The sequence below is a fragment of the Pongo pygmaeus genome, chromosome 23 (assembly GCF_028885625.2).
Source record: "Pongo pygmaeus isolate AG05252 chromosome 23, NHGRI_mPonPyg2-v2.0_pri, whole genome shotgun sequence".
Lineage (NCBI taxonomy): Eukaryota > Metazoa > Chordata > Mammalia > Primates > Hominidae > Pongo > Pongo pygmaeus.
The window spans coordinates 36,611,967-36,624,704 of record NC_085931.1 but is presented as its reverse complement, the minus strand read 5'-3'; the positions used below and the strand labels follow the sequence as shown (position 1 = coordinate 36,624,704).

General features: G+C 47.6%; 1 protein-coding gene across 5 annotated transcripts in view; it reads right to left on the bottom strand.

The window, feature by feature from the left end:
• Positions 1–12,738, bottom strand: part of MYO18B (myosin XVIIIB) — a 318,984-nt gene that overhangs the window by 252,742 nt on the left and 53,504 nt on the right. For all 5 annotated transcript variants that reach the window (XM_054469702.2, XM_054469701.2, XM_054469703.2 and 2 more), the window contains one exon: positions 8,733–8,877. In XM_054469702.2, the coding sequence (XP_054325677.2) occupies positions 8,733–8,877 (145 nt within the window). The remainder of the gene's footprint in view (positions 1–8,732; positions 8,878–12,738) is intronic.

The following is a 12,738-nucleotide window of genomic DNA, read 5'->3' as shown; positions in this document are numbered from 1 at the left end:
GTCCAATTCTGGGACGCCAGCTCTCCCCTCCTGCCTACTCTCTCTTCACCAAGTTTAGCTCCAGAGAGCATCCATTGGCTGCCATTCAAAATACACAAGCACCAGCTAATGGTTCCACAGGCCACTTTTTGCCAAAGGAGAGAAGCATGACCTTGGATGAATTGTTGTCTAATGGACCTGGAGTGATGGCTTGAGCCATGAGCCTTGGTGAACAGCAAATCAACCACGATGTCAAATCACCTGGTGTTTTCTGCCTGCCACGTGGTGCCAGCCCTCAGAGCCCCCTCCCGCTGCCTTCCCCAGGAACCCATCAGTGATGGCAAGCCAGAGACACAGAAAGGAAGTGTGGATACTATGTAGGCAGAGGGAGGGATGCAGTCTCATTGCCACCACAAGAGCAGGCTTCTAAGATCCAAAGGCCAGCTGTGCCCAGCCTCTCAAGACAAATCTGTAATAAACTGACTAAGCCCAGGAGCCACCTGTCCTGTGATGGGAGATGTCCTAGAGTCAGGGCAAGAGGGGATGCCCACAGGAGCAGAGTGGTTGTCGTTCGGTGCCCTTGTCTGTCTGTCCTCCTGCCTGGCCCCTCTCCTTCACCTGCCAATGTGATTAAGTGCACAACCCCTTCACATCCCTCATCTCACCTCCATTCCAGGGCAACCTCTCCCTCCTTTGAGAGTTGCCAAGAAGATACATGGCTCAGTAAATATTTATTGAGCACATACTATGTGCTGGGCCCTGTGCTAGGCCCTGGGGATGCAACGATGAGCAGAATCAGACAAGACCTCTGTACTCACAGAGCTGCAGCCCAGCATGGGAGACAGACATTAATCCAATAATCAATCGTCCCACATGAAAAATAAATAAAGTGGCCAGGGAATGCCTGGAGCATACAGAGCAGGAAAACCAGACCTTGCTCAGGGCCAGAGAAGGCTTGTGGGGGCAGTGACTTTCGAATCAAGAGCTGAGGGGTTGACAAAGGGAAGTAGGGAGAGCGGGAGAGGACAAGACTGCCATACCACAGCTCTTGCAGGGAATAGCAAGAGAGTAAAACTGGAAACATCCTCTGCAACTAAGCCACAGCATCATGGGTGCAAACTGAGGCTGGAGAGGTGGGCAGGGACCAGACCAGCTGGAATTGCCCTCATACAGGGTCATCGGTAGCTCTATTGAAGTAACCCGACCAAACATGTGAACTTGGGAGTTCCTGCTGGCTGCGGCATAAGAACAGATTGGGGTAGAAAGGATGGGGAAGAAGGGAAGCCAGGAGACTAGCTGGGAAGCCATTCCAGGCTTCCAGGACAGAGATTATGTCCAATTGGGTGACGTGATCATAAGACAAGGATCCCTGGAGAGAGCTCTAGGACTCCCAGCTGAGGCTCCAAGAATAAATCCACAGCGTTCTTGCCCTGGTCCAACCTGAGAGTCCCCAAACAGGAACCATTTGTCCTTTGACCATCCTTTTTGCATGCTGCAGTGGAAGGAAGAGGCCTTGGGGCCAGACAGACCTGAGTTCCAGTCCAAGCTCGGGCGCAGCCTCATTGTGTGCCCTGGGCAAGCGGTTTCTCCTGAAGGAGCTTCAGTTTCCTCATCTGCAGAATGCAGCTGAGTTTATCTAGAAGAGCAAATGGGATGCCGTGTGCTAAATCGCAACGTGGGGCTGGCATGGGAAGGGTGCCTTAACATGGAGCTGCCTAGTTCCATCCCCACTGAGAGCTGGGCACAGGGAGGGCACACTCAGAACCTGTACATGAGGACTGAGGGAAAGGGGAGGCCATATTTGACCTCCACACACCAGAGGAGCTGAGAAATGAAGCATCTCCTTGCCCATCACAGCCATGGGCCCTTTGCTGAGCCCTCCTCAGCAGGCAAGCCCACCACACCTTCTGCGCAGCACGGACATCCTAGGTGAACCAGACAATTAGGGGTCTATGGGTGATGCCCACAGTCTTCCACCGTATCCGATCTCACAGTCCTGACAGTGCCCCATCTACCAAGGCTGTCAGGCAACATCTAATGCAAGTTTAGGAGCCTTCTCGCTGCCTGGACCTTGCCAGACAGAGCAGCGCCACCCCCTGACATCCAGGCTGAGCAAAGTACAGTTGCCCTGGACAACCAAGAAGTTTATATGGAGGGTGTCCACCTGAGCCCACCTGGCTTGTGCCAAAAGCTACCTTCCACACACAGGAGAATTGCTTAGACTTCAGGAGTGCTCTCTCTCTCTCTCTCACACACACACACACACACACACAAAAGGAAACCTCAACTATGCTGATGCAACTAAGAAGGGTCCTGGTCCCTGTGCAAAGCCTGAGAGCCTTAGGTTCAAGCAGCTTTGAGCTCCATCACTTCCCAGCTGTGTGCCCTTGGGCACGTCACACCACCTCTCTAAGCCACAACTGCACCACAAAGACTCATCTTAAGGCATTATCTTGAATATTTCCTCAGGTCCGGTGATCTAGCAAGTAACTCAGCACAGAGAGTGCTTGGGAATCATTGCTCCCCTATTCCCTGGAAGCTTGGAGATCTTTGTGGCAGCCTTAGCTTGCCTCTGAGCAACGTGGGCAGGCATGGGGACAGAGCAATGTTGTGGGCTGGGTTTTGTGTGAAAAGGGCCACTCTGGTGGCCGGGTGGAGAGACTGTATAAGGTTAAAAATCAAAATAAAGGTGAAACAAAACCCAAAATGGGATTTGTAGCTGCAGAGAAAGTGGATTTACCAGGGTGAGTTTCTGGGCATGGTTGTAGCTACATGCCAGTGTTGGCATGTTTTTGTTTTGGTTGTTTTTTTTTTTTTTTTCAAACTCACGAATACAGAAGATTCCCTCTGTGGTTTAGTCTCTATAAAATATGTGTGTGTCTGTGTGTGTTCACTGGGTCAAGAGGTAAAATGTTTCTTACCATAAGTTGAGGTCAAAACAGTGTAAACCCCAACAAGTTCAGAGTAATTGGCTAGAAGTTTAAGAGAGGACTGCTGACACAGACCCAGAGGACTGGTTTATGTCTACCATGGGATCTGCAGGACAAACAAAACAGACACACTTCCAGAACCACAAAGCCCTGAACTAATGGCTTCCTATGAACATTGTTGCGTTTCATCACTCCTCAGCCTATAGAGAAGGCATCATAGTTGTCCCCATTTTATAGATGAGAAAACTGAGGCTTAGATACAAGAAGTGACCTGTTCAAGATTACACATCCATCAAAGGGCAGAGCTGAAACTTGGCTGGAGGTGGCTGACTGCAAAGTCTAGTCTTCTTGGCATACACATACATACTTGTCCCATCACAGAACCACTCTGCCTCTGGGCTCTCCTTTGCAAAATGGACCTAATTTTACCTGTTGTGCAAGCCAGTTTGGGGCATACATTCAACTAGAATTTTCTGAGCAGTTACTATGACCCAGCTCTCAGGAAGAATAAAAGAAAAAAAAAAAACTGGGTCCATGGGTTAAAAAAAAAAAAAATGTGGTATATCCATATGACGGAATATAATTCAGCCATAGAAAGGGCTAAAGTACTGATCCATGCTACAAAATGGATGAATCTTGCAAACATTACACCACGTGAAAGCAGCTAGTCACGGCCGGGCACGGTGGCTCACGCCTGTAATCCCAGCACTTTGGGAGGCCAAGGCGGGCGGATCACGAGGTCAGGAGATTGAGACCATCCTGGCTAATACTGTGAACCCCCGTCTCTACTAAAAATACAAAAAAAATAGCCGGGCGTGGTGGCACAAACCTGTAGTCCCAGCTACTCGGGAGGCTGTGGCAGGAGAATGGCATGAGCCTGGGAGGCAGAGCTTGCAGTGAGCAGAGATCGCACCACTGCACTCCAGCCTGGGCGGCAGAGCAAGATTCTGTCTCAAAAAAAAAAAAAAAAGAAAAAAGAAAGCAGCCACTCCTAAAAGACAACAAACATATGCACATATTGCATGATTGCATTCATGTCAAACATCCACAACAAGAAAATCTACAGACAGAAAGTAGATTCATGGTTGTTTAGGGCTGGGGGAAAGCATTGCTTAGGGATGGGGGTTTAGAGGGCAATAGCTAAAGGCTATAGGGTTTCTTTTTTTTTTTTGAGACAGAGTCTCGCTCTGTCGCCCAGGCTCGAGTGCAGTGGCGCTATCTCGGCTCACTGCAAGCTTGGCCTCCTGGGTTCACGCCATTCTCCTGCCTTAGCCTCCTGAGTACCTGGGACTACAGGCTCTGCCACCATACCCGGCTAATTTTTTGTATTTTTTTTTTTTTAGTAGAGACGAGGTTTTACTGTGTTAGCCAGGATGGCCTCGATCTCCTGACCTTGTGACCCGCCCGCCTCAGCCTCCCAAAGTGCTGGGATTACAGGCATGAGCCACCGCGCCTGGCCCTGCTATAGGATTTCTTTGTAAGATGTGACAGAAGAGCTAGAGATCGAGTTAATTGCCAATACTTTGATCAATCATGCCTGCATAGAGAAACCTCCATAGAAACCCCTAAAGGATTGGGTTCAGAGAGCTTCCCACATCAAAGTGCTGGGAGGCTGTCATGCCTAGAGAGGACAGGAGTCTCTGCCCTCTCCCCATCCCTTGCCCTGTTCCTGAGTTGTATCCTTTATAATAGAGCAGTGGTTGTAAGTAAAGTGTGTTCTTGAATCCTGTGAGTCATTCTAGTGAATTACTAGACAAGAAAAGGGGGTCATGAGAACTCACTACATAAAAGCCACTTGGCTAGAAGTATGGGAGGTCGGGTACTTGCAGCTGGCATCTGAAGCGGAGACAGTCTTGTGGGACTGAACCCTTAACCTGCAGGGTCTGTGTTAACTCTGCTAACTCAGGGTAGCCTCAGAATTGAGGTGAATTGTAGTTCTGCCATAGGCAGGAACACAGGGTACTTGGGAGGCAGGAGGTGTGGTCCCAGAGGCTGGTCTCAGGGCTCAGAGCTCAGGCAGACCTAAGTCCAAATCCCATCTCTAGCTTTAGCTGTATGTCCTGAGGAATATGCATGAAACTCTCTGCTGCGCATCAGTTTCTTCCCTATAAAATGGGCATCGTAACAGTCCTCACCCCTCCCAGGCTGTTCTAAGGAGGTGGTGACATCATCGGGTCTATAAGCACTCAGCACAATGGCCCCAGGAAAATGAGAATGGCCCAAACCCCACTCTGGAAGGTACTGGCTGTGTGATACCAGATCAGTGGCATACCTTCTCTGAGCCTCTGTTTGCTTGTCTATAAAATGAGATGGATGAAAACAAACCCTTATGAAACACCCCGCCAGGAGCCAAGTCCTGTGCACCAGAGTTTTTGCCATTGACTCCTTCAGTTCTCACGAGAAGCCTACAAAGTGGGTACCATCATTAGCTCCATTTTACAGAGGAAGAGACTGAGGCTCAGAGAGGCTGAGCCAGGATTCATATCCAGCAGGCTGACTCCTGACTTTTGCCCATGGCATTAAGTTAGCACATACATCTAATCCAATCAAAGGGCGTAATAGAGGTATGAATGCTTTTGAAACTGTCAAACACCAAGCCAATATTAGTGGTGATTGTCATTGCTGTAACAGTTCAAAAACCCTGTGTCCAGTTATAAGGCCCAAATTCTCCCCAAAGGGAACTATTACTGATTTTTAAAAATAGGATTGGGGCTCTCAGAATTAGTTAGGAAGCCAGGCGTGCTGAGAAGGGAGTATCATTTTAGTGAAAAAGAAAAACTGATTAATGAAAATGATTCTTAATATATTTCAAAATGATCTGTTATGACACAAAGCAAAGACATTTATATACGACTTTGAAATTCTTAATAGCTGATTTTAGAGCAACCTATTATGAAATCTTTCAAAGCAGAATCTATAAGTAAGTAAATCATCGGGCAGGCCTCCCAGGCAGACTGATGGCAGCTCTTCTTAAAATAATTTATAACGCGGGGTGGGGGGAGGACTGGCAGAAATTATTGCCATCGTCAAGTATTAGTAAAATATTTATAAAAGTGACTTTCTCTTATGATCAGATGCACTGATGTGATGGGTCAGGTCCTTGAGCCCACATCAGAGGGGGGCCCCCCCCCACTCTGCCCCAGGAGGAGAAACTCAGGAATAAAATTGAGCTCCTTCACTTCCCTGGTGACAGGCTAACAAGCCAGGAGGCTCCCTTAGTCTCTGCATAAATATCTTAACTTCCTTGTCTCTTGGATAGGACAACCAGGAGGCATATTCCTCAGAGTCTCCCAGGGGTCCCCAGCAGGACTGAGCCTCAGTTTCCCAAGGGTAAGCCACTCCTTCATGCACCTTATACTACCTGCTTTCCCTCTCCTGTGTCATTTTCCCATTCCCCTGCCACAGCCTTCTGGGGTCCTTCCCCAAATATGCAACATGTTCCCACATCTCTGTCTCAGGGTCTGCTCCTGACTCAGGTTGGCCTCAGTGACCAGGACGTTGAGTGAGAGACATCACAGTTCCCTGAGCAAAGTAGTGGCGATGCCCAAACAGCCAAGCGCTGAGCATGGCCCACGGCTGATTTTTTTTCTAATCATTTTGGGGGTACAGGTGGTTTTTGGTTAAGTTCTTTAGTGGTGATTGATCAGATTTCAGTACACCCAACCCCCCTAGCAGGGTACACTGTACCCAATGTGTAGTGTTTTATCCTTCACCCCCTCTTAATCTCCCCGACTTGAGTCTCCAAAGTCTATTATATCACTCTTATGCCTTTGCATCCTCATAGCTTAGCTCCCACTTGTAAGTGAGAATGTATGATATTTGGTTTTCCATTTTCAAGTTACTTCACTTAGAATAATGGCCTCCAGCTCCATCCAAGTTGCTGCAAAAGACATTATTTCATCTCCTCTTTATGGCTGAGTAGTATTCCATGGTGTGTGTATATATATATGTATATATCTCACATTTTCTTTATCCACTCATTGGTTGATGGGCACTTAGGTTGGTTCCATATCTCCGCCATTGTGAATGTCCGTGGATGATTTTTGGAAAGACAAGTGGCATTTGGTATTTTCATATTTGCCCCAGCCCAGCATGTCTGTCCTTGGCTTGGATCAACTGTGGAATCCCCATCTTACTTACTCCTGACTCAGTATGACTTCTAGAAATTTCCAAGATCAAAACAGTGGGTTAATGTATGTGGCTCAAATGGATGAGAATCAAAGGAACAGGCCACAGGGCCCAGCAATGTGGGGATGACAGAAAGGATGCACCAGCACCTTCTCGAAGATTTTACTGCCCCCGCCGCCAAGGTAACAGCCCAGAATGTCAGCCAGAATCCATGCACAGTCCCAGGACATACCTCAATTCACACACATGTTCATTCAATAAGCAACTTCCAGTTCTATGTTCTGGGCCCAAAGGAAGCCACCAGCCACTGATAAGAGCTAGACAAAGTCACAATCATAATACAAGGCAGCAAAGGCCCCATGAAAGCAGAAACCCTTCCTCTTCATCCTCACTCTCTCCCCAGAACCTTCTATATTGCCAAAAAAGGGAGCAGCTTTTGAGGTGAGGAGGTGAGGAGCTTTGAATGCCAAGCCAAGGAATTCTATTTGACTTAGAGGCAAGGAAGAGCCTCCAGAGGATTCTAAGCAGGAGAATGACAGTATGGGTCTATGTTGTAGAAAGGAACCTGATGGTCATGATGAGAACGGGTAGGAGGAGGAATGCAGGTATCAGCAAGGAGGCTACTGCACCCATCCAAGCGCACAAACACACACACACGTAAACACCGCATGTAAGGTGAGAATAGTAAGGATAGAGAAACTAGGACAGAAATGATGTCACAGAGACTATCTCTGGAACATAGTGAATGATTGGATACGGAGAGGGTAAGGACTAGGGGGATGGCAGGAACCACTTGGAAGACCAGGTCAAAATAGGGAAAATCGCAAGCAGATACTTAAGGATGGGGACAAGGATACAAGATCAGTTTCAGGGCATGTGGCAGGGAACATCTCCAGGATGTCTAGCTAGAAACACAGCACCTTGGTTGGGCACAGTGGCTCATGCCTGTAATCCCACCACTTTGGGAGGTCAAGGCAGGAAGATTGCTTGAGCCTAGGAGTTTGAGACCAGCCTGGGCAAAAAGTGAGACCCTGTCTACAAAAAAAATAAAAATATATATATTAACCAGGCATGGGGGTGCACACCTGTAGTCCCAGCTACTCAGGAGGCTGAGGCGGGAGGATTGCTTGAGCCAAGGAGGTGGAGGCTGCAGTGAGCTATGATCGCACCACTACTGCCCTGAACAACAATGCAAGACCCTGTCTCAAACAATGAAAATTTAAAAAATAAAAAGAAAGAAACACAGCACCTTTACTGCAGAGACCCAACCTTCCCTTGCATATTCTAGAGCTGCTCTACTGTACTGCCAGTACAGTAGCCACTGGCTACCTGCGACTACTTAAATTTAAATTAAGTAGAATTAAATACAATTAAAAATTCAATTCCTCAGTCGCACTACTATATTTCAAGTGTTCAGTAGCGGTCTGTGGCTAGTGGTTACTGCACTGAACAGCAGTAATCTCCATCATTGCAGAAAGTTCTTGTGGACAGAGCTGGTCTAGAAGGTATGCTTGAAACGCCAGCCCTGTGTCCTCCTCACGACGCCTAGTTTCAGCAGCCTCCCCAAGAGCAGTCCCAGAGACATAGAAGGTGACAGATTGACCCTGTTCCCACCTCTCCGAGAGAAGGGCCTTGTCAGGTGCCTGCCCAAGGAGACAGCTGGCCTCCCAGGTGAACCCGGCAGGAAGGACGTACCTTTGCAGGCCCCTGCCGCGCCCAGGTGGTAGATGGCTGCCAGGACCCGCCAAACGGCCCGCTGCTCACTCTCTGAGATGCCCAGCGTCTCCATGGCACCCTGGAGCTGGGCAAAGGCAGCTGCCGCCTTCTGTTTATCTTCAGGCTGGGGGCAAAGGGAGACAGGAAGAAAACAAGGCCATCACGATGGAGAAAACACAAACTCACAACTTGAAGCTGAGCTCCGTCTCGGAGGAATGCGGGGGTCATTTTATTGCCACAGTAAATTACCCACAATTAAGCTGAGGAGTATTGACAGACAAACTCAGAAGACTGGGAAAGTTATCCAAATCATTTTTCTCTGACTTTGAAATGCAGTGTGGCTTTTATTCCTTCATGTGTGCATGCATTACAGATTTATGGAAGCTCTGCTCTATGTGGGGCTCTGGTCTGGGGGGCAAAAGATGAGCAAAGCCCAGACCTTGACGTTGAGGCCCTCTCAAGGTAGAACTGGAAAGAGACATAAAAGCAACTAAGTGTGAAAAGGACTAAGTGGTAGGTAGGCTATGGGTACAGGTTGATAGGTAGGCTATATAGGGTCTATAGGTAGGGTTTAGAGGGAGGCTCTGTAGGGTAAGCTGTGCTATAGGTCTATGCAGAGAACCATGGGACATCAGAGGGAAAATGGGTAATTAATCCACCCAAGACAGCCAAAGAGAATAGCATAGAGCAGATCAAATTGTGATAGCAGTTTGAAAGATAAATAGGCAGAGTTGGCCAATTTAATATAATAAAAGTCCCAACAGGCAAAGGGAACCACAGGAGCAAAGGGGATTTGGGGAGACAATAGGTGGTCCACGGAAGCAGTTATTTTTGTTTTGTTTTGTTTTGTTTATTTTTGAGACAGAGTCTTCCTCTGTTGCCCAGGCTGGAGTGCAATGGCACGATCTCAGCTCACTGCAACCTCTGCCCCCCCAGGCTCAAGCGATTCTCTCACCTCAGCCTCCTGAGTAGCTGGGATTACAGGCACCCGCCACCACACCCAGCTAATTTTCATATTTTTAGTAGAGAAGGGTTTCACCATGTTGGCCAGGCTGGTCTTGAACTCCTGACCTCAAGTGATCTGCCCACCTCGGCTTCCCAAAGTGCTGGGATTACAGGTGTGAGTCACCATGCCCAGTCTGGAAGCAGTTATTTTTGAAGGTGGGTCAGATAGAGATGGGGAGAAGATAAAGCTGGAGAAGCCGGCATGGGCCACCCTTGAAGGCCTCAACCATGATATTAAAGGGCATGGGCTTTAAACTCCAGTCATGATTGGTAAATACTGATACGTGCCCCCACTATATTCCTGAGCTCGTAACAGACATCATTAATTAATCAAGATCCTACAGCAAGCCAGTGAGTCCAGATTCCTTTCAGGACATTGCGTCTTGCAGCCACCAGCAACTGACCTTTCCCACTAAAGGAAATGGCACTTGTTTTCTGCCTCCTGTGCAGCAATAGAAAACTGCTATTTTTTTTTTTTTTTTTTTTTTTTTTTTTAGACAGGGTCTCACTCTATGGCCCAGGCTGGAGTATAGTGGTGTGATTATAGCCCACTGCAGTCTCAAACTCCTGGGCTCAAACGATCCTTCCACCTCAGCTCCCCGAATGGCTGGGTCTACAGGTGCACACTACCATGCCCAGATGATTTTATCTTATTATTATAATTTTTTTTAGAGATGGGGGGTCTCGCTATGTTGCCCAGGCTAGTCTTGAACTCCTGGACTCAAGCGAACCTCCCACCATGGCCTCTGAAAGTGCTGGGATTACAGGCATAAGCCACTGCACCCAGCCTGCCAAAGATTTTAACAGAAGGAAACAGAAAATGACATGATCAGATGTTTATGGATTGTAGGATTTTTTTTAAGATTTATGATCCCAATTATGTTTGATTGAATATTAAAATTAGTCTGAAACTACTATGCACACACCATCTGGCCAAGGAGACTCAGCCCAGAAGCCTGCTGGGTGGAAAGGAAGTGAGCTGGGAATGGGAATTCTTTTGTCAATAATCCACCAGCCGATAATGAGAAACTGATTTGCGCTTGGCCTGCTTAGAGAACTTGGGTGATGAACTGTAGGCTGTTAAAGCCAGCAAGTCTTTGAATTTTGCAGCATCCAGTGCCCAGAGAGGGGGTGACACTTGCCCAAGGTCACACAGCAAATTAATATCAGATACAAGACTAAAAGCAGGCTTTTCTGATTCTTGAACTGATTCCCAGTCCAAGATACTTGTCCCCTCCACTCAAGCCACTTCCTCTAACTGGAAAACTTGCAAGAATCATCAACCAATTGGGATGACGTCAAAGCATACAGTGACATTAAGAGATCTGCTTGGGAAACATTTCAGTTAATAGCAAAAGCATGTTCCACTGATCCATCATATTTCTGGGCCGCCACAGGATCACAAAATCCCTAGCAACCAGGAGCTCAACCTAGCAACTGCAGCTGGAGCAAACAGAGGGACGGAAGGCATCTTACCAACATACTCTGTTATTTATGAGATCTCAAAGTAGCAGAAAAAGGGTGCCAAAAGGACAGTGCCCAAAGTAGCAGAAAAAGGGTGCCAAAAGGACAGTGCCCACACATTTATTATGGCTCCCACTGTCTCTTATGAGCATTTGACTTTAAATTACAGAAGGACTCCACCATCTACCAGGTAGCTCGTGTGAAGAGAAGAATGAGAAAACTTCCACTAAAGCTCATTTGCTCCTTTCTCTTCCTCGTCCCCTCCCAATGTCTTTTTCTGAACAGAAGACATGGATGAACAAATACATATGTTTCCGATTCAAAATGATTAGGATCATGAAAACATTCATAGTTCCTTAAACTTCCAGAGCACCAATTGTTCTTCAAACACCTCTGCAGAGTGCCCTGACAAAAGAAATTTTTTTTTTTTTTGAGACGGAGTCTTGCTCCGTCACCAGGCTGGAGTGCAGTGGCATGATCTCGGCTCACTGCAACCTCCGCTTCCCAGGTTCAAGCAATTCTCCTGCCACAGCCTCCCGAGTAGCTGGGATTACAGGTGCGTGCCATCACGCCCAGCTAATTTTTCTATTTTTAGTAGAGACGGGGTTTCACTATGTTGGTCAGGCTGGTCTCGATCTCATGACCTCGTGATCCACCCACCTCGGCCTCCCAAAGTGCTGGGATTACAGGCATGGGCCACCGTGCCCAGCTGACAAAAGAAATTCTTCGGATCAACATCATGAAAATAGAAGTCAGTCAAGTGAATGGAATAAGTCAGCTGACAACCCAAATGTCTATCAGCAGGAGAACGGAGCCACAAAGAGTGGTATGCCCAGAGCACAGTGATGGAACACTACACAGCACTGAAAAAGAACAAGCCACTGAGACACGCAGCCACATATAGGCATCTCACAAACCCAGTGTGGAGTCAAAGAAGCCAGGCACAAAAGCCTGCATCCCATATGCTTCTGTTTATGCAAAGTTCAAGAATGGGAGAAACTAACATGGTAAGAGAAGTCGAGACAATGAGTCTGGAGTGAGATGGGTACCTCCGATGGAGACTGCCTGGGAGGGGGCTCAAAGGAGCCTTTCATGGAAGGAGGAATGTTCTGTATCTTGATCTGGAGGATAGCTGCTGGTGTGTGTTTAATAATATTAACATTGGCCGGGTACAGTGGCTCACGCCTGTAATCCCAGCACTTTGGGAGGCCAAGGCGGGTGGATCACGAGGTCAGGAGATCGTGACCATCCTGGCTAAAACAGTGAAACCTCGTCTCTACTAAAAAAAAAAAAAAAAAAAAAAAAAAATACAAAAAATTAGCTGGGCGTGGTGGCGGGCGCCTGTAGCCCCAGCTACTCGGGAGGCTGAGGCAGGAGAATGGCGTGAACCCAGGCAGGAGAATGGCGTGAACCCAGGAGGCAGAGCTTGCAGTGAGCCAAGATTGCACCATCTCACTCCAGCCTGGGTGACAGAGTGAGACTCCATCTCAAAAAAATAAATAAATAATAAACAATA